The sequence below is a fragment of the Ceratina calcarata genome, unplaced genomic scaffold (genome assembly GCF_001652005.2).
Source record: "Ceratina calcarata isolate Rehan_Ccalc_2016 unplaced genomic scaffold, ASM165200v1 scaffold162.2, whole genome shotgun sequence".
In the NCBI taxonomy this organism is placed as follows: Eukaryota; Metazoa; Arthropoda; class Insecta; order Hymenoptera; family Apidae; genus Ceratina; species Ceratina calcarata.
In genome coordinates this window covers 1,077,292-1,096,909 of record NW_017137499.1, presented here as the reverse complement: position 1 = coordinate 1,096,909, position 19,618 = coordinate 1,077,292, and the positions used below count along the sequence as shown (strand labels likewise).

The 19,618-nt window shown below is 34.7% G+C and overlaps 4 protein-coding genes across 9 annotated transcripts; 2 read left to right on the top strand and 2 right to left on the bottom strand.

Annotated features, from left to right (window-relative positions):
• Positions 1 to 277: 277 nt before the first annotated feature.
• Positions 278 to 2,662, bottom strand: Kr-h2 (transmembrane protein 33-containing Krueppel homolog 2). 2 transcript variants are annotated; one of them, XM_026819810.1, is made up of 6 exons: positions 2,552 to 2,662; positions 1,799 to 1,963; positions 1,547 to 1,728; positions 1,383 to 1,450; positions 1,160 to 1,293; positions 278 to 1,048 (listed from the first exon to the last, which is right to left on the bottom strand). In XM_026819810.1, the coding sequence occupies exons 1-6, from the start codon at positions 2,560 to 2,562 to the stop codon at positions 835 to 837; spliced, it is 774 nt and encodes a 257-aa protein (XP_026675611.1). In that variant the 5' UTR covers positions 2,563 to 2,662; the 3' UTR covers positions 278 to 834. The 2 variants fall into 2 exon arrangements, with proteins under 2 accessions (XP_026675611.1, XP_017892781.1); XM_018037292.2 differs by lacking the exon at positions 2,552 to 2,662 and adding an exon at positions 2,386 to 2,539.
• LOC108632609 (retinol dehydrogenase 12) lies at positions 2,575 to 5,371 on the top strand. Of its 3 annotated transcripts, none has more exons than XM_026819808.1 (7): positions 2,575 to 2,606; positions 3,505 to 3,689; positions 3,979 to 4,086; positions 4,157 to 4,330; positions 4,406 to 4,613; positions 4,697 to 4,895; positions 4,962 to 5,371. In XM_026819808.1, exons 1-7 carry the CDS (start codon positions 2,590 to 2,592, stop codon positions 5,154 to 5,156), a joined length of 1,086 nt encoding a protein of 361 aa, XP_026675609.1. In that variant the 5' UTR covers positions 2,575 to 2,589; the 3' UTR covers positions 5,157 to 5,371. The 3 variants fall into 3 exon arrangements, with proteins under 3 accessions (XP_026675609.1, XP_017892777.1, XP_017892778.1); XM_018037288.1 differs by lacking the exon at positions 2,575 to 2,606 and adding an exon at positions 2,661 to 2,777; XM_018037289.2 differs by lacking the exon at positions 2,575 to 2,606 and adding an exon at positions 2,828 to 3,036.
• Positions 5,362 to 8,476, bottom strand: LOC108632613 (ras-related protein Rab-30). 2 transcript variants are annotated; one of them, XM_018037295.2, is made up of 5 exons: positions 7,915 to 8,476; positions 7,623 to 7,706; positions 7,333 to 7,516; positions 7,116 to 7,267; positions 5,362 to 7,034 (listed from the first exon to the last, which is right to left on the bottom strand). In XM_018037295.2, exons 1-5 carry the CDS (start codon positions 7,999 to 8,001, stop codon positions 6,927 to 6,929), a joined length of 615 nt encoding a protein of 204 aa, XP_017892784.1. In that variant the 5' UTR covers positions 8,002 to 8,476; the 3' UTR covers positions 5,362 to 6,926. The 2 variants fall into 2 exon arrangements, with proteins under 2 accessions (XP_017892784.1, XP_017892783.1); XM_018037294.2 differs by having other exon boundaries at positions 5,362 to 7,037; positions 7,915 to 8,459.
• Positions 8,477 to 9,330: 854 nt separating this feature from the next.
• On the top strand, positions 9,331 to 19,399 carry Pcf11 (Pcf11 cleavage and polyadenylation factor subunit). 2 transcript variants are annotated; one of them, XM_018037312.2, is made up of 17 exons: positions 9,331 to 9,663; positions 10,301 to 10,529; positions 10,953 to 11,078; positions 11,319 to 11,504; positions 11,584 to 11,820; positions 11,897 to 12,004; positions 12,120 to 13,329; positions 13,687 to 13,801; positions 13,883 to 15,256; positions 15,345 to 15,587; positions 15,678 to 16,027; positions 16,140 to 16,404; positions 16,509 to 16,735; positions 16,814 to 17,055; positions 17,188 to 17,202; positions 17,615 to 18,122; positions 18,210 to 19,399. In XM_018037312.2, the coding sequence occupies exons 2-17, from the start codon at positions 10,365 to 10,367 to the stop codon at positions 18,551 to 18,553; spliced, it is 5,715 nt and encodes a 1,904-aa protein (XP_017892801.1). In that variant the 5' UTR covers positions 9,331 to 9,663; positions 10,301 to 10,364; the 3' UTR covers positions 18,554 to 19,399. The 2 variants fall into 2 exon arrangements, with proteins under 2 accessions (XP_017892801.1, XP_017892802.1); XM_018037313.2 differs by lacking the exon at positions 17,188 to 17,202.
• The last annotated feature ends 219 nt before the right edge of the window (positions 19,400 to 19,618 follow it).

The following is a 19,618-nucleotide window of genomic DNA, read 5'->3' as shown; positions in this document are numbered from 1 at the left end:
GATAAGCCTTTACCAGACAAAGTGAAGTGTGTTAATATAAATAGCAACTAAAAACATACGAAAATACAGAATATTTATAAAAAAAATGGTGAAATTACACAGACATTTATCTAATTTTATTTGTACTTGCTGCCAATGATAAATGCTTAGAGATCGAAGTTTGATATGTGTCACGTTCCTCTACCTATACCGTTTTTATTACGATGCACATCTAAGCTATATTGTCATTATTTTGTATATTATACTTAACAGGGGCATTGACAAAAAATGTAGAGGATTTATCTGTGTACCATTCTTTTATGAATACTCTATACATGTCATAGCGTGAATTACATTCATTATCCTCTTCACTGTGTGTAACGATATCAATTTGTTCTTATTCAATACATAATTATTATTTAATAAAATGAAAGAAAACCGGAACAAAATAAATGTTACTAATATTGATTGTAAGTTAATACTATGTACTCATTCAGAATGATTTAAAGTTCTAAGTAAAAATCTTGTAAATTGATATTATGCCTGCCACAGAGTATTAAAAATCTAGTTCATCAATTTATATTAATATTCTGATTCGTGGTGAATAAATTCTAAACCTAACTTTACTAACATTGTATGCAATAGTTCCGAAATCGTTACAGAAACGAGCACTAGGTGTTCATCGAGAAAACTTATTTGATTCTTCCCATATACATTTGAAACGAAAAATTATAATTCTTTTACATTTGCATTTGTCCTGTTACTCGATTGTATGAAATTATTACGTATTACGTATGGACCCTAGACTTCTAGGAAATCTGTTCTGATAATTCAATATATCTCTAACACGAGAAATTACTGACGAACAGGAGCCATCTGTTGTGTAAGTGACAACAATCCTTCAATAATTCGTCGCACTATAACTGGGACCGTCGGCTTTCTTGAAATTGAGCTCAACGCATTTCTGATCTCATAGAACACATTGCGCGTAAATGGATTTCTCTGGGACGCAAGGCGGAACTTCAAGAATTGGAAGTAAATAAATGGCGTCAATAAACCAGCACGTCCCCTGTAAAAAGAAAATTACATCCCGTAGACTGTGTTTTTGCAGCGTTTGCTTATGAAGATTAGAACATGTCATATAAGACATGTATGTATGATAAGTGTACATCATACGTACATAAACACGAGAAGAACTGTGAATGGCAAGATAATTATCTCAGCTAGAGCACAAAAGCGCAAAATTACTCGTGATTGAAATTCCACCAAGGATATTAAAAGACGTGCTCCCCACCAACTGTTTTGTCCTAGGCACTAATTATAACAAAGCGAAATAAATATTCATTATCATAATGACCGTGCACATTATGATTCAGCATTATGAGACAAAATTTTTTACTTACATCTAGCAGCACGAAAGAATAGCTAGCGAAATGCATCAGTCCAAACAAAAATATAGGAGTTAACACCACTAATTAGGAAGTTAAGAAAAATAATTAAATCCCGCACGATATAATAAATTTGCCTATTAATCACAGTCTTATATGTTACTAAATAGAAAGGATACATGTCATAGGTGCTGCATATAAGAATATTAAAGAATAAAATATATAATGGAAGGAATCTTCAAGTAGCAAATGTTCCAAGAATTGTCTGTTAAATTGAACACGTGGTATCCTTTGATGAAGACGTAACGCACTGGTTGCGGCATTACTCATTAAAGCCTTATAGTAAAGATTATAAGAATTGCTGAAAAATATAAAACGTGCCGTTTAATTTATCGTTTTACACAAGCATACGATAGAATAGAATAACATACCCAAATATAGGAATGATATAACCAATAGTAAATATAATAGTGAATAGTCTTGTAAGCCATAATCCAAAATTGATCTTATTATCAATCACATGTTGCTTCAAAGCAGCCCAATCCGTCTTGTGTACCGAATTATTAGTAGGTGTAGCATTTGCTGTATCTGCCATTCTACACATTCAAACAAAATGTAAACTGTATCTTGTATTCTAAAGTATTGTTGTAAAATATTTTGCTTCGAATTCGGAATACATAGCTCTCTAAAGACAAAATATGTTAAAAATATGTTAGAAATGTAAGTTGTGTCCTATTTTCTAAAGTGAAAGCATGTAATTTAAATGAGATATTAAATATACGTTGCCTGAAATATGTTCAAGGCCTCTTAATGACCTTGTTAAACATGAAAACTGTTAATACTGCAACTTTTCTTTGGCAATATTATTGATGATGAGTATGAGAAGTACTTAGTTTACGTTCCTAAATAAATATTTAACCTCATTCGGTTTTATGAAAAATTTCTATTTGCAAATGAAGCTAAATCAATGGAGAAATTATTGTCCTCCTCGTAAAATTGTTTAAAATAAGCAACTTACTTCTCCGAACTAGTGTGTTTAAAACTCTCAGTTTCTAAAAACACTCGCACCACAAAATTACAATGAATCCAATAAGCTAGCTAGAACATTCACGTAAAGTAAATTCACTACCTACGTATTATTTTCTCACGTATGTATATGTGCGTACTGTGTAGTTAATAATTACCTGAGTTTCATTTTTCAGATTTCTAATTCCTCTGACAGATGGTGCGGGCAATACAGTGCGTAACGCGATCTATCAACATTTTATAGTAACTATAAAATGTTATAAAACAAAGACTTTTAAAGAAAACGAATACGTTTACGAATCGGTGTTACTGCTTCATAATCGTTACATATTAAAAACTTACATTTTCAACGATGCAATCATTACATATCTTATCTCCTACAATGTAAATATCTCTCTAAAAGTACTTTTATCATCGAAGTCTGTCATATTGATTGATGTTCCTTTATTTTTTACTTAAGCGAGCTACTGTTGCACATGTTCTGTGTTGTATTATACAATGTTCTATCATTTAATTAATACAGACATATTTTGGAAGAACGGTTATTAACAAATATACTATTACATATTCGAAAATGTCTGAAAATTATTATTCATTGTCAGATCAAGAAACATTTAATCGAAGAAATTTGTATGCATTCCATGTATGTACATTTGAACGTAATACGATTCTAAAAATAAAAAAGATTGGACATTTCATTGCCTCATACTCATTTTATCTAGAAACGTGTATATGTGTAATAAACTGAATATAGTTCTAGGAGCGAACAAATTGTATCCTAACAATTATGTATTTATGTATTATCAAGGTCCAGTTTCCTTTTTCAAATAGAATCATATAATTACTTGCTAATTATACTATGTAATCTCCATGACATAAATACTTGACAATCGAAGAATATGTATAACATTACAAAGTAACGGTAAAAAGTACATTCTTCAACTGCATGCCGAAGTATACTGAAATAGTACACGTGGAAGAGCGAGAATATTTAACGCATTCAATTTTACTTACAATTAATTCTGTGCTTATCACTAGGAATAAAATATAAGTTTTATATTGCGTATTGACGATAGTAATTAATGTGAATTTTTATGTGTATTTAAAATAGTAAACGTAGGAGAATGCTGTTCGTCGGTTCAGTTTGTGCTATAATTGCTAGCTGTATCATGTACCGTAACTTCCGAGAAAGTTGGCCCCTCACGGTCGAAAAATTCTTATGCGAGGTAAAATATGCCCTGCTTGCTGGTAAAGAAATATTATACGATTGGATAAATGCAAAAATGAATAAAAATGGTGAGTGCGATAAGATATTTTCCATATACCTGCAAAATTGTTAATGCTCCAAAGATTTTGAAAGTACGTACTCGCGCGCGTTTAATCAACGATTTCTCTTTTTCAATGATTTACCTGTTTTCAATTAAAAAAATTTCTACATAAAAGAGAAATCATAAATGAAAAAGTACGACATGAAATCTTATTTTTTAATTAGGAAACAATAATAAGTATAATATAGAGGATATCAACGAAATGTCTGTAATTGTTTTATATATGTATATATATATATAATCTTTCATTTTTTAAGATTGTTCGTTACAATCAGGAAGAATTGCAATTATAACTGGAGGGTCCAGAGGAATTGGATTTGAAGTAGTACAAATGCTTTTAGAACTTGATATGGAAGTTATAATTGGTATGCTTTATCTTAGATTTCTCATGGAACTATTCTAGTTGTTTGTGAAAATTCTAAAATAGCTATTCAGCTTGTAGGACACCTTCTGCAGGTGAGAAAGCTATTCTTAAAATTAGAGAATCTGGTGTTAATACTGGGAGAGCAAAAGTGTATAAACTTGACAATGCCTCATTGGAATCTGTAAGACAATTTGCTGGAGAAATTAAGAAGGATTACAAACAAATTCATATTTTGATTAACAATGGTAGGACAGTTACAAGTGTATATGACCGTAAATGTGTAAGAAATTATGACATTAATATTATTTAATTATTTGTAGCTGGTGTCATGTTTTGTCCCTATCAAGAAACAGAAGATGGTTTTGAACAACAATGGGCTGTTAATTATTTGTCACACTTTTTGCTGACGGCGCTTTTGTTACCACTCTTGAAAGCTGGAGGAACTCCTGAAAAGTCTGCTCGGATTGTTAACGTTACGTCTTGTGCACAGATGTTGGGTAAAATGAATTTCATTGACATCAATCACAAGTACTGTATCATTATTCTATTTTAAATCAACGTAAATTCATTCTAATTTATTGTATTAATACGATATTTTGTCTATTCAAAAGAAACAAGTTCATCAGTGGATATGCATATGCACAAAGCAAACTGGCACAAGAAATATTCACGAAAGGATTGCAAAATCTTCTGAACGAAAAAGAATATCGCGTGCAAGTTTATTCCGTGCACCCTGGTTTAGTATATACAGAACTTTTTATACATTCGTACGTTTGGAGATACAAATTACTATTTCAACCGTTCTTCAAGGTGAATATATTACGCAAAATATCACAATTAATGTACATGTTAAAACATTGCGAAACTTATTTTTAGACTCCAAAGCAAGGAGCTATTTCAATCGTGTATGCAGCTGCAAATGAGAATGTGGAAAACAGCGGTGGAATATACATTAGTAATTGTCGTCCTAGCCCGGTTCATCCAGATGCGTTAAACTTGTCTATTCAAACAAAATTATTCGATCTATCCCTCCAACAAGTACAGCTAAATGATTTCTTTCAACATGTATAATGCACGCACAGTATTATTAACATTTTACTTAATTGAAAAAACCTAAATAATAAAATTGTGCAGGTTTAGTCATATTTGAANGAAGATATTATACAGATGTAATATATATTTCTAACTTATTTATTTATTTTGTATTATATACGCGCGTGTGTAAAATCTGAAGTGAACACATGGAGCACTTATGTAATGACAAAATATAGCTTGATGAAATTTTATAACAGAAAAATTATTTTAATATACAGGAAACATATTCCCCCCTTACCCATCTGTTGTACCAAAATTTTACGAACACCCTGTATATTTCAAGTGAAACAGAGTTTGTTTTATTTACATATTCCAGTTGACCATTAGAATCGATTACTTAATAATGATACAATTATTATTTGTCTATTTTAGATAATGTTTCAAACAATGCATAGACTTAATGATTTTTACAAGATACACTTCAAGTTTTGGTCGATAAAATTAAAAACCCAGTATTTTACAATTAATTTTTATCTACACATGAACTGATATGTTTATCAGCGTTATATTGTTACAAACTTTTGTGTACGATTCTATCTCTTTTAAAACTTATACATTATTAACAATAAAACATTGCATAAAGAAGGCAATCACAATAACTTTCATATAATACAAAGAACAATTAGTTGAATTTCTGAGTTAATAAAAAATTACATCGAATAGTTTAGCATTTCCTCACACATTATTTTAATCTACTATCAGCCAACGAATTGTTTGATTGCGAGAAATGCGAAACAATGTAAAATGCATACACTACATTTTATAATTGAGGAAAGACGTACGAAAGATCAGATTCATTGCGTATAATACATTTATAGAAAATATGAAATACTTATGGTTAATTTCTTGTATTTAAAATATAAAAAGGTATAAAGACTAGAATGATGTGCTAAGAGAATTGTGTTATTAGTACAATAGTACGAGCAACAAATATCTTACTTCGTAATATAAATAATAAAAAATCTGTAAAATATAACGTTAAACAATATACAGACGGAATAAGTATTATCCGTTATTCCGAAGTTGCGGATAAATTCTTTAAAAAATACAACAAAACTTTGGCTGTATAAATGCTATTAACCGGAAAGTATCGCGTACCTGTTATAATAAGCAATGATACAGTAAAAGAATTATTTATAGCAATCTCCTTCCTTAATATAAAAATTTAGTCATTTTAAAATAACATGATCAACATTTACGTGTGTACTGCAAATGTGAAAAAATCCTGGACAATATATTAGGCTTACAATTTTTAGTAAAAATCTTATATTTATAATGACTTCATATTCAGTCACCAAATATGAAATATCTATTTGTACTTTTCGACACAACAAAATAATACTATAGGATATAAAGTTCCACTTGTGAAATATTATCAAGCGTCCACTTAAAGTGACACTGAACTTGTTCATTATCTAGACAGCGAAAACATGAAACCATAATAAAGAAAACTCTACGAAAACAATATTTATCAACATATTTAAAGTTTCTTTTAATTAAAAGTATTAAATACTTTTTTTGCAACACAACTCTCAATATAATCTGCATGATATAACACTAGGTACTAACGTATAATATCAAAGATGTCCTAATATTAGAAATTTTTTCGTTTAGTTATGAAAGATTGGCTAATATTGCATTCAATCCCCATACTCTATAAAAACCATATGATAGTGTTCCACATACATATTTAGCAACTGAAATTATGCATTTGTTGCATATCTTAAAGGTAAATGTAAAAGCTACTTAAGAAAGTCGACTACAACCACAGTTACTTGTATCACCAATCGATGTTGTTTTACCATTTATTGAAGTTGCATTCGTTTCATATCTAGGTAGTTCCTTACTACGTGCCTGCTAAAATGACATTTTGATGTGACTAGATGAATCTCCTAACAAAAAAAATTGTAAAAATCTAATGCATTGTCCTGTTACCTCCATGAGCTCAGCTGCTATTTCCATAAATAATCGTTCTACGTTTTCTGCTTCCTTCGCAGAAGTTTCCAAAAAGTACATCCCATGTCTTTGTGCAAAATCTTCTCCCACATGTGTTGGTATTTCTCTATCTTCCCGATCAATTTTATTACCTAAAATGCAAATTAAATAAATTCAGATGCAATGACTCACACGATGCATTAAACAACATGCTTACCTACTAATATCCTAAGAACCTTATTACTCGCATATTCCTCAATTTCTCTTAACCAATCTGGTAAACAATCAAACGTAGGTTGACAAGAAATATCATAAACTAAAATCAAAGCATGTGCTGACCAATAATAACTTTGCGTTATTGACCGAAACCTTTCTTGTCCAGCAGTGTCCCAAATTTGGAGCTGAAGGTAACCGATACCAATTAAGTAAGATACGGCATAAAATTATGTTGAAAAAGCATAACTGTACACATTGGATGAATCATGATGTATTACGTCATACACATACCTTGACTTTCTCATTTTCAACTTCTACAGTCTTAATCATAAAATCGACACCTATTGTCGCACCTTGACCAGGGGGGAATAATCCCTACAAGAGATACATTCATTAACAATTAAAAATTTAGCCAAGGTATATGAAAAATTGATGTGCCATAGAAACAAATGAAACAGTTACATACGAAGTGTACAAAGTTGATAAAATTTCGTTACCATTATTACGAATTTATTTTCATGTTCGCTTAATGAGAAACGACACAAATATCTTAATGACATACTTGTATACAGGCATATTATACCTGAGTAAATCTGCGCACGAGGCAGGTCTTGCCGACGCCCGCATTTCCTACGAGCACAACTTTAAAGAGAAATTTGTAATCCTCCATTATATCAGTACTGTATTACAATCAGGAACCCCGTGTAAAACTAGCGATGCATTTGCAAACACGACACGTACAAATCTTCGTAATCGTTCACTTTAACGTTCGTACGAAACCTTACGATACAGTTAATGTTATCCTTTTAATGATATTCACTTTTCTCCAGTCGCGTTAAACAAAACTGTTCATGACATCATCCTCCGGTTCTTCTTCCCTTACGATTTATTGTGTACATAATGTTCCATTTTGATTAAACAAACAAAAATGCGTACTTAACTGAAATCGTGACTGACTTTCTAGGCCTTCTGCCATTCTGTCAAAATGACGTTTTCTCTTGTCCCCGCCATTGAATTATTACGTTATTATGATTCAAGTAGAAATCGTAAGCGTGATATAGGCATGCATGTAATATGTATATGTATGTGTATTTCTAGTAGTCTAGTAGTAGAGAGCTATGTAGTCTAATATAATGTATAAAAGCATGTGGCTTAGAAATCATGGGTTAACTTGTTACTATTTTATTCTTAAATGATCATATGAATATCGTTTGAATTATTTGAATTCTCTAAACAGTATTAAATGATCATATAATTCAAAAAGTTATTACATTTTTATTGAATGTACCATACTACACAATGGTATATGTCCGATTTTAAAAGTAATAAGAATTTGATATGAGAGAAGTATTATGATTTATCAGAGTTAAGGATGGAGAATAATAATAATGTTTATAACAGCGTAGTCGTTCAATATAAAGTATCCTTTAAAAAGATCGTGATAATGAACAAGTTCGCAGCCGTGAACGCTAGATGACTTCACGAGCAACCCCAAAATTATTATCGTAAAACCATTTAAGAAGGTGATGAATTCCGGGTTTACTATCCTTGACAACTCTTAAGAATAAGCTGTCGCTCAGGTATAAGTGCGAAAATAAAGAAATTACGATTTTCCTTCGCTAAAGAGGACCGATTTTTATGACTAGGCAGTGTAATTAAGTTGTTCCGTCGCTATGATCCACTCCTTAGCTTAAGTACTTCAGTTACAGCTGAAAAAAAACCATTATGTCTCGAATCACCAATCTGCCGCGCAACTATTTCTTTGTACTTTTAGCAAAATATTATATTCTTCCGCTAGAGAAATGAATGCGAATGATCCTGCATGTAACAAATATACATTTGCACAAATATTTGATACTGCCTATATTGTATCGGAGAGGAACTCTCTGATTGTATCTACGCTACGGTGGACCTCTTTCCTGAGTTGGCCACAAGGTGCAGCACTTTCGTTGCGGTTTCACTTGAGAACAAAGAACTCAGCACTCTCAGTCTCAGTTTCTCTCTGCTTCACTCTGCTTCTATATGCTTTCATTTAGCTCAGTAGTGACGCCAACGAACGGTGGAATTCTCGTATACTAAGCAAACTGGTCGTCGCATTGTGCAACACAGGCCGCGATTGGTCCTTTCCTAAAATTCAACCGACGGCGTAAGAAATTCGACCAATCAGGACGAGCGTTGTATTCCTGTAATCCCGTTAGAAGATACAAAGGAATGGTAGCCATTTTACGTGGATATCCCGTTTGGCATAGCAGTAGTGTCCGCATGATCATCGCGAAAAGTTGAAATAATTGTAGTTCGGAGTATTCCAGTTTTTTCGAAATGCGTTAAAGAGGTAATTGTTAATTAGTGTTGCTTGTAGTGCTCCCGATAAAACCCACCGCAAAATGTGAAACCGCAATACCGAATAGTTTAGTTTACTCGGCAGGCGTTAAAGAGATCCAGATGCGTATTTGGTATTCGTGTACATTTAGATATCTGTGCTGAATTTCTAGAACGTGCATGGACATTGGATTAGTGTAACAAAAGCTTTTGGAGAGTGTCTGATTGCTAAACTCTAGAGAAAAATCGATACGTGGTCATGGTGCATCAACCTTTTGTAAAAAGGCTGAAATTTCAAATAACATTACATAAATAGAAACAGTAATATACTACTTTCTGTTCGCCTTGTTCACCTCTTGAGGTCATTAATACTATTAATCCATCAACTATAAACATAATTTTAAGAAACTGTATATGTGTCCAACAATTGTGTCCTATATACTTCATCAATTCAGTAAAAGTGGAATACCCTAACCATAGAAAGTCAAGTGTAATATTGAACAAACAATTTGTACTTTCATAATTGTACACCAAGTATAATTTGAACTTGTATTCAATATTCTTTTACTATATTACTGTAAGAGATATGTGTCTATTTTATTGCCTTCCTCTAGCAAAACTATTTAATATGCATTTTTTGTGTGTCACAGTTAATTATCACTGTCAAGTTGACGAAGATTTGTTGCTCTTATCACCTGGCAACAAAAGAACATCATGACATCAACAAAGTCTAAAGAAATCGCAGATGAGTATATCTCATCATTATCCGATCTGACGATCAACAGTAAGCCACTCATCAATATGCTTACTATGCTGGCAGAAGACAACATAGAACATGCATCAGCGATTGTCCAAGCTGTCGAGAATCATCTGCAAAAGGTTACCTATTTGTATTGTTGTATTATTTAAATACAAGTTGTTTTGTACATTGTAAAATATATTAATGTGCTTCCATGTTGCGCAATTATTTAATGTTAAGTTATTTTTATTATTTACATAAAACGTGAAAGCCTCTAAAAGTTTAACTGTTCTGTTTTTTTTAAACCTTACAAGTATCCACGAGTCATTAATTTTTATTAGATGTAACTATCTCTTTCTGACCTAAAATGTAGCAAAAACTATAACACATGAAAATTAAGTGTTTGTGCTACTACTTTCTCTTCGTTCTTTCACTATGCAGTTGTACATTAGTTTCGTAGATACACTATGATGCAAGATATGATAATTCTTATAATTAACGTTTTAAAGTAATAAATGTATAATATAATATAAGTCTAAATGTATTATATTATATTTCAACAGGTGAGGAGTGACATAAAATTACCGGTTCTTTATTTGATCGATTCAATTGTAAAGAACGTTAATGGAGCATATTTAAACCTGTTCACACAAAATATTGTGAACACTTTTTGTGGAGTGTTTGAAAAGGTATGTTTTCTCAATCCTTTCCATGTTCTACTTCATCTCTGTGTTCGAAAATAACATACGTATAGCTATAAATCTGCTTTACACTGTTAACTATAAGATAATAGTTCAGTCAATGGTAGGTCATTGTACTCTACTCTCCTAGTCATACTATGTATACTCAAATCTGTTATCTTAACTCTTTACAAGAATCAAAAAGAAATGAAAAAACTCAGATGGTTATAATAGTGTGTAAATAAACAGGTCGATGAGAATACTAGAGCCAGCATGTGGAAATTGAGACAAACTTGGAATGATGTATTTCCTGCGAATAAACTATTTTCTCTGGATGTACGGGTGCAAAGCATCGATCCTGCCTGGCCAATCACTGCCGCTCCTACTAGTGTTTCTTCGGGATCTATTCACGTGAACCCCCGTTTCTTCTCAATGGTATGTTCAATTATTCTGTAATGAATTTCGTACTTTACACTTGACGTAAGTGTATACTCGACGTTTCCACTATTTTTAGCCCCAACAGTCAGCAACGTCCATCTCGCAACCGATTGTAGCACCTGTTAAGCTTCCGCCAGGTGATCCGGTGACACCGACGGAAGCAGCGATGCGAGAACAATTATTGAAAAAGCAACGGGAACTAATAGAATTGCAGAAGAAGAAAATTGAGTTGGAATTGCTTCAAGCTAAAGCTAATTTGGAGCAACAGCAACGGCAACTTGATAAGCAAGCTGGGAATTTAAAAGCTGAACTGGTAAGTCACGCGATTATCTCATTTTCATCCGTATATTTTAATAGCAATCAAATTTTATTCATTCTTATTTGAATAGGCTGCTGTTACTACTACAACGCATGTGACATCAACCACGGAGACCGTCACGCAAGGAAAGCCTGTAACTTCTGTGCCAAATCAAACAGCAAAACAAGTAGCAAAACAGGTACTTGTCTTAATCGTATACCATAAAATTTACATACGCGTTACGTATGCATATAATGGAATCATGTAAAATTATACGTATACATGTCACTAAATATCATATTTTATCTTTCCAGTTTCCAGCAGCGACTGCTTCGCTTTTGAAAAGTGCAGGAATGAACAATGGTCCACGAATTGCGCCAGCTAGTAGCATAGCAGTAGCTTCAGCTAAACCAGTGTCTCGTGATCCAAGAATAAAGACAACTTCGACTCAAGACGTTCCAGCTACAAGCGTGGATCCTCGGCAGCGAATAAGTACATCGGCTCAAAAGGATTCGCGTGGTGAAGGCCAAACGCAGCTAGCGGCAAATACAAACACTGTACTTTCAGATCAATTAAAACAGCAGTTACTTTCGAAACAGGCTGTGACTAGCACTATCAACAAGTCTCCGACAAATCTTGCCGGCTCCGATACTGCGATGATAAACGCTAGTAATAACAATAATGCTAATACGAACCTCAACAATAATAATAATAAAAATTTCAGTGGTAACGCAAATAAAGATGCTGTGTCGCATCGAACAAGTCAAAAGAAAGACCCTCGATTGTCTAGTAATAGTAGTGGTAACCTAAACAGTAATAGTTCCAAAAGTTTTCAAATCTTGTCTGTGGGTAGTAATAGTTGTTTACCTGCGGGTAACAGAGGAAGTGGTAGTAATGATGCTAAATCGAAAGATTTAAAGAGTTCGAATTCTCGAGGCTCTTCGTCTTCGATGATCGACAAGTCTTCCGCTTCCTCAAAATCCTCGCACAGGAAATTAGGTAATAAATCGCGATCTAAGCAACCTCAGACGTCTCCGAGTAAGATAGCGAAAGTCGACAGGGACGCGAGTCCTATTAGATCCAAATCTCGTGAGAAAGACAGTGAAGACAGTTCACCATCCTCGCGTACCTCTCCTCAGTCCTTTCAAACTTCTAAAAACCGAAAGAAGAATACGAAATCGAGAAAACGCAGTCCAAGCCCTCCGTACAGAATTCCCAGGCGTAACGACGCAAAGTCCAACTCAAGTCTTAGCAGTTCCGGTGGTGTCACCGAGGAGGAACAGTCCGGTTCTTTGATAGTCTCTCCTCCTCACCCACCTGCATTTAAAGAAATACGACCGAATACTAGACAGAGAAATTACGTAAGGCGTAACAAGGATGACAGTCTTAGTCCAGAGCGCTCTCCAGCGAATGCTGGTAATGTTCAAACAGCTGCGGAGTTAACTTCGGAAGCGTCCAACAGAGATGAAGACTTGAGAGCTACACTACCTCTTCCAGGTGCACCCGCCTCGGTATCCGAAAAGAGTGAGTTCACAACTTATACTTTACGATATAAATACAAATCATTTACAGACACAAGTGTCGAATACTTTTCATTGATTAATGGTGAGTTAATTTGTACGATGTATGATTGCAATAATGATACCCCTTATAAATACTTGCGTATCACAATGTCAACTGTAATGTTATTTTGAATCCTTAAGAGTGAACTCATATTCTTTGTTTTTGTTTCGAACGAAACAAAAATATTTCATTTTTTGAAGATATAAAACTAGCATGCAAAAGAGGATGCAATGATCCTATATATTGGTAAAATTAAATACGAATATAACGCTTCTATAAACTATGAGTTATTTCACTTTGTTTCGAAATCTTTTTCAGAAGAGGACTTAGATTTGCGTGTATTGCCGCCAGCAGTTAATTCTAATAAACGACAAAGTTCGGAGCACATAGAATCTACGTTGAATAAGAAAACGAAGGCTGAGAAGTTTGATGCGTAAGTATCTTCACTTTCTGTCATAATTTCATCTAGGATGTTATGTATTATTGATGCAAATGTCTCTTGAAATTTTAACAGATTATTTGGAAACGAAGACGTTGATTTGCGAACGTTAACTCATCCCAAAGCTGGACGACCTCCGACGCCGCCTCCGCCTGTAATATCCGGAGAAGATGGCAAAGATGGTTGGGCGAAATTGAAGACGCCGTCAAAGAATGATAGAGAAAAACAGGCTAATAATATCGATGACAAGCGAGATGGTAGAGATCGAAATAGAGATAGATTGGGTAGGCTCAGGCTTTACAATAAACTTCCGGATGATCCTAAAGAAAGACGGAGAACGTTGTCGAATGAAGATCAGGACAGACCGAATAGGAGAGGTCGAGAGAACGATAAACCTGAGAAGAACGAGGATAGGAATATTGAAATTATAATGAAACAAGCTGCCGAGCAACTGAATCAAGGTTCTATTACCAAGACTCAATACAACAATCTTATCCAAGAAGTCTTGCACATGAGCGAAGACAGAAAACTAAGAGCCGCGCAAAGGAAAGAAAAAGAAGTAGGATCTATCGTATGGGAGAAAGGTGTAAATTTGGATCTTGGTGGTTCTGGAGATCGTACGTCCACCTTCAGTCCTTCTAACGATAAGGAAATGATGCGAAATAAAGATCATCCTATCACAAGGAATCCGAATGGTCCTAGATGGCAGAATCAACAATGGCAGCAACCAGGACCATGGGCTCATCCACCGGGGCCTCCATACGGTGGTCCGCAAGGGCATTTTAATTCAGATTTCAGACCTGTTGGTCCTTGGCAAAATCCAAGACACTTCGGCCCGATGCGAGCCGATTATCAATATCACGGTGGTTTTAATCATCTTGGTCCGAATCCTCGCCTGGGTCCTGGTATGATAGGACCGATGGGAGCTAACGGGCCGCTTATGTCGAATTTATTATCGAATGGTCCGATCGGCCCGATCGGCATGTCAAATCCTGGTATATCATTATCGGGCATAAATGGACCTGGAATGATGATGAACAACGGGCCAATGTCGAATCTTGTATCAAATCCGAATATGTCTTCATTGAGTGCTTCGAGAAACGCGTCCCCGAGTTCATCCGCGAAGTATGACCTCGAAGATGGTGATCAGAATTATACGTCTACGATGCTTAAAAATCAGAATCCTCATAGCCGTGAATTGCCGCCGCCAGATCCAAAACTGCTGGACGAAATCGCGAGAGACACAATGAAATCTATAAATATAGACAGTATACCGCGTGAAATTAGATACTACGGTCAAACTGGAGTCGTTTTTATGAACTGGGACGATCCGAGAGAAATTGGATTTCAAGATGGTATACGACGGATTTTGATTGATGACAAAGATACGGTAACTTGTGCATTTAATGATCAATACAAGGAGTTCATGTATGAAGGTGAAGTTCATAGGTATGTATTAGATTAATGTAAAGTACGTGATAACGTGTCTTTTTTCCGAAGTCGAGGTTTTATAAAAATTTGTTCATCCCTTTTTCAGAATTAAGTTAGGTGCACCAACGAGAGAGTTGTACATCGATGATAGATGGTACGAATGTTATTTCGGTGGTATGCCCGTAACAGTAGATATCGGTGGTAAAAAAGTTAGTGTGAAATTAGAAGGGCCACCGCCTCATGTTAAAATTGGCACTGTGAAGAGAACCGATCTGGTGGTTGCCAAGATTAATCTTATTATTAATGCCCGAAACATGGTTCCTGTATTTTTAGACCCAAAGCCCCAAATGTGAGTATTTTCGTGTTGATCCAAATTTTAAAACAAATGTCGTGTAGCGCATGGTTTTTAAACATGTATATTTCATTGTGATATGTATAGATTCGAAATCGAGGGAAAACCTCATACGTTGGAATTCATAGACTCGCTGCAAACGGTTCTTTTGAATGGGCGTCCATTCAAGGTTGAATTCGGAGGACTGCCTAAGCCTATCATTGTCAGAGATAAAAAACATTTTATAAGATTTTCGGTATTGCCAAGAGGTGTTCGACCAGGATATGTTAAGATCGCGGGTATGAAAGGTGAAGAACCTATTGAATCATCACCGTCTCCACCTCTGTTGACGCAAAAGCCGAAAGTAGATGCAGCTTCCGCGCCAACCCCGTTCTCTATCATCGAGCCTGAATCGACGTCACAGGATGGTTCAGATCTCAGATCTACGCCTAAACCGGGTAAATATAATATTCACGAAAATATACCGTGTGTAACAGTGAAACGTTTACACGGTGTACTCTTTTCTGTAATATTTCATTAGACTTGTAGCGAAAATTTATCTTGTTCCAGATTTACAATTGGACATGTTATCTTCCGCACTGCCGTCTGCAATGGCACCGTCGTCTGGATTATCGTATCAAGCCGAGCCAGTCGAAAATCCAGCCGCAGCTGCTCCAGCGTTATCGTTACCGTTGAATATGAACGAACTATTTCAGAGATTAGTCGAGACCGGCATGGTGCCGAATCTCGCCGAGCAAAAGAAGCAAGAGGTAGAGGAAACGAAAGAACCGGAGATTACCCCCGTTTCGTTTGATAAGCCAGAAACGCTTAAAGTGTAAGCATGCTTTGACATAATTTTGTATTATAATTAACGGCAATATTTTATGATTAAGTATTTGGTCTTCTATTTGTTTCTTAATTGAGGATATTCTGTTTTAGTAAACAACCAGCAATCGCGGCTGCATTGTACAGTGGAATGCAGTGTAGTTCTTGCGGTGCTAGATTTGCACCGGAATTAGCGACGCGTTATAGTCATCATTTAGATTGGCATTTTAGGCAAAATAGGCGGGAAAGAGATTCCGCGAGAAAGGCCCATTCACGACCTTGGTACTACGATGTTAGCGATTGGATACAGTTCGAAGAGATTGAAGATTTGGAAGATAGAGGTAATCATTCTCACTTATAATCTTCATCAATCTCATAAAAGTAAAAGACCATCTAATCTCTTTTTTAATTCCATTTAGCACAAAGTTGGTTCGAAACTGAAAAACAGACAGCCGATACCGAAGGTATCACTGCAGAAGAGTCTCCTCAAGAAGCATTACAGCCGAGTGTTCCAACTGGAAGTGATGAGGATTCAAGATGTCAAGTGTGCCACGATGCATTTGAACAATTTTATAATGAGGAAAAAGAGGAGTGGCATTTAAGGCCAGCGATTAATTTCGAGGGAAAGAATTATCATCCATTGTGTCTCGACGATTACAAGGTTCGTTTTATTACTTGTTTTAGTTTCTTTTGTATTTTCAGTTAAGGTTTTTGTCATACTTTCAAGCGACTAAATATCCATATAAGTTTATTAACGGATTTTCCATTTGTTGCATTCTTACAAAAAAAATAGGAAAAAAGTCTTGTGGTATGTGCTTCTTAATAATTCATATTCGTACATTGCACGTTGCAGACAATATTTCATCACATTTGTAAATATAGCGGAAATACATAGACACTAGAATATGTAATGTAATTAGAAGCAACTGTATATTTTCGTTTCATTTATTCTCTTAGTTCTTTGAATATTTATTTTTTAGCAAACTCGATATATTTCGCTTCTTTTGAATGTATTATATATAAGTAATTTATAATATATTAAATCAAAATTTTTTCTACTCGTACATATTAGAAAATGAGGTAATAAATAATGTTTTTATTTGCCTACAATTCTGTTCAGCATGTTCAGAATAATGAAGTATATCACATCTGTCAATTCTATCCTTTCTTTAATTCAGTACAATTGAAGTGATAACACTTTACTTTTTTTACGCAATTAGAGAGCTTTGGAAAAATCTGCGTTAGCGCTCGAAGAGACAATCGAGGAAATGGAAGATGAAAAGAAGGAAAGCTCCGATGAAATGTGCGGAGAAGAAAGTAAAGGTGATGAATTAAATGCTGCGGAGACATTTAGATCCGATTTTGAAACAGCCGAACCATCGGACGAAGCAGTAGATGATAATGCACCGGAAGAAACTACAGAGGTGGAAAATAAAGAGGAAACTGCCATTGAAACTAACGCAGACATTGAACAGAATCAGGAAGAGAATGAACAGGAACTGGAAACCAGTAGCGTTAAGGAGGATGTCGAAATGGAGAGTACAGATAAAGAGAAAATGCACACGACCACTGAAACTGAAGTACCCGAAGCAGAAATTGTGGATAAATCTTTCGAAAGTATTAAAATTAAAGAAGAACCGATTGACGAACCTGAAGAGCAATTAGAAGAGGAACACTTCGACTTCAGTCATGTAGAAATAAAACCAGAACCTATTGACCCGGAGCCAGGTACGCAAATATACATATATTACGGCGTAATTGATAATGTGTATACTGATTATTTTGTATTAACTTATTTCAAATTTCCAAAAATAGAACCCGAGGAGAGCGTTATAACGGAACCCGCGGCGGTCGATACGACGCATGCTGCAGTGAAAAGTTCTATAGACGGAAACGTAGAGTTGGATTCTACACCCGCAGCGATACCAGCAGCGCCTTCTCGAATTAAAATTAATATTACAAAACCGTTATGTGTTAATAAAGAACCAGAGGAATCAAAGGAAAAAGAAAAAGCTGTAGTTGAAGCGCCTACCGAGGAAGAGGTGGTAGAACCTTTGGTGCCTGCTTCTATCAAACCTGCTTTACAAGGTAGAAAACTGTCAGTTTTACCTCCCGTGGAGAAAGGGCAAGAGTTATCAGGACTCTGCTCAATTATGTAAATAGTGTACATAATGAGTTTGAAGTCGTGTACGCGCGAGAATGTGTGATCCGAGTGTATTCGTGTTTTTCGTACTACTTATTTTTAGCGTCGGATACATTGTACATCACATTTGTGCAGCTTATACGACTTGATGTAACCTGATGATCAAATCTTTTGCTTTCTTCCCTTTTTATTCTATGATTCACTTCTCAGTAGTTCACTTTCTATTTTCTGCATTTTTATGCTAAGCTTTCACTTATTCCTTTGAACTACTATTTAAATAATAGTAAGATAGATTAATTATATTTATCTATTATTTCTCGGTCATCACGTCGTATAATGTTAAAAGATACGTGTTGTAATGTACGAATGCGGACGTGTGAGAGTAGTAATTTTTAAATTTTAATCACGGCGAAAGAGAATAAGAAAACTGTACATATGTAATGTAACCGAAACAATTTAACTAGAGCGAGCATAGTAGCATTCCCGATAATATCGAGTGCAATCGTATTTCCTGGCAGTGGAATGCCAGAAACATAATTATCGATGTGCACCTGACTAACTGCGAATTTCATACTGTTTGTACTTTGTAAAAACACTCGAATGATATTCGATAGCATGTTTTTTAGAAACGTTGCCCCCACTTGATTTTTAAAACTACGAAAATTCAAGTCTCACGAGGAAGGAATAATGACCGATTACCCAATTTAGTTAGGTGTACAAATTGTGTGATATAAAATTGTTGATTGTGTATATAATAGCAACGTAAAAAAATAATCCCGACGATATTGGGTAAGAGGAAGAAAGAGTAGTTATCTACTAGAGAAGGATTATTTTGTTGTATAAAAGAAAATCTTGTTAATTATTCGGGGTCTGACATCCTTTGGTTGCTTATTTATGATCCTAAATTTACCTTTCTAAAGTATCCCTTACGATAATCAACTACTGAGAAACTTTAGAGGTTTAAAATTTTTAACTATAAAAATATTTGAACAAATAAAAAGGTATCAATAAGAGAAGTTATTCTTTAGTTGAGATTTGTCTCAATATTCAATAAAAACTTATTTTTAGAAAAAAAGAACAA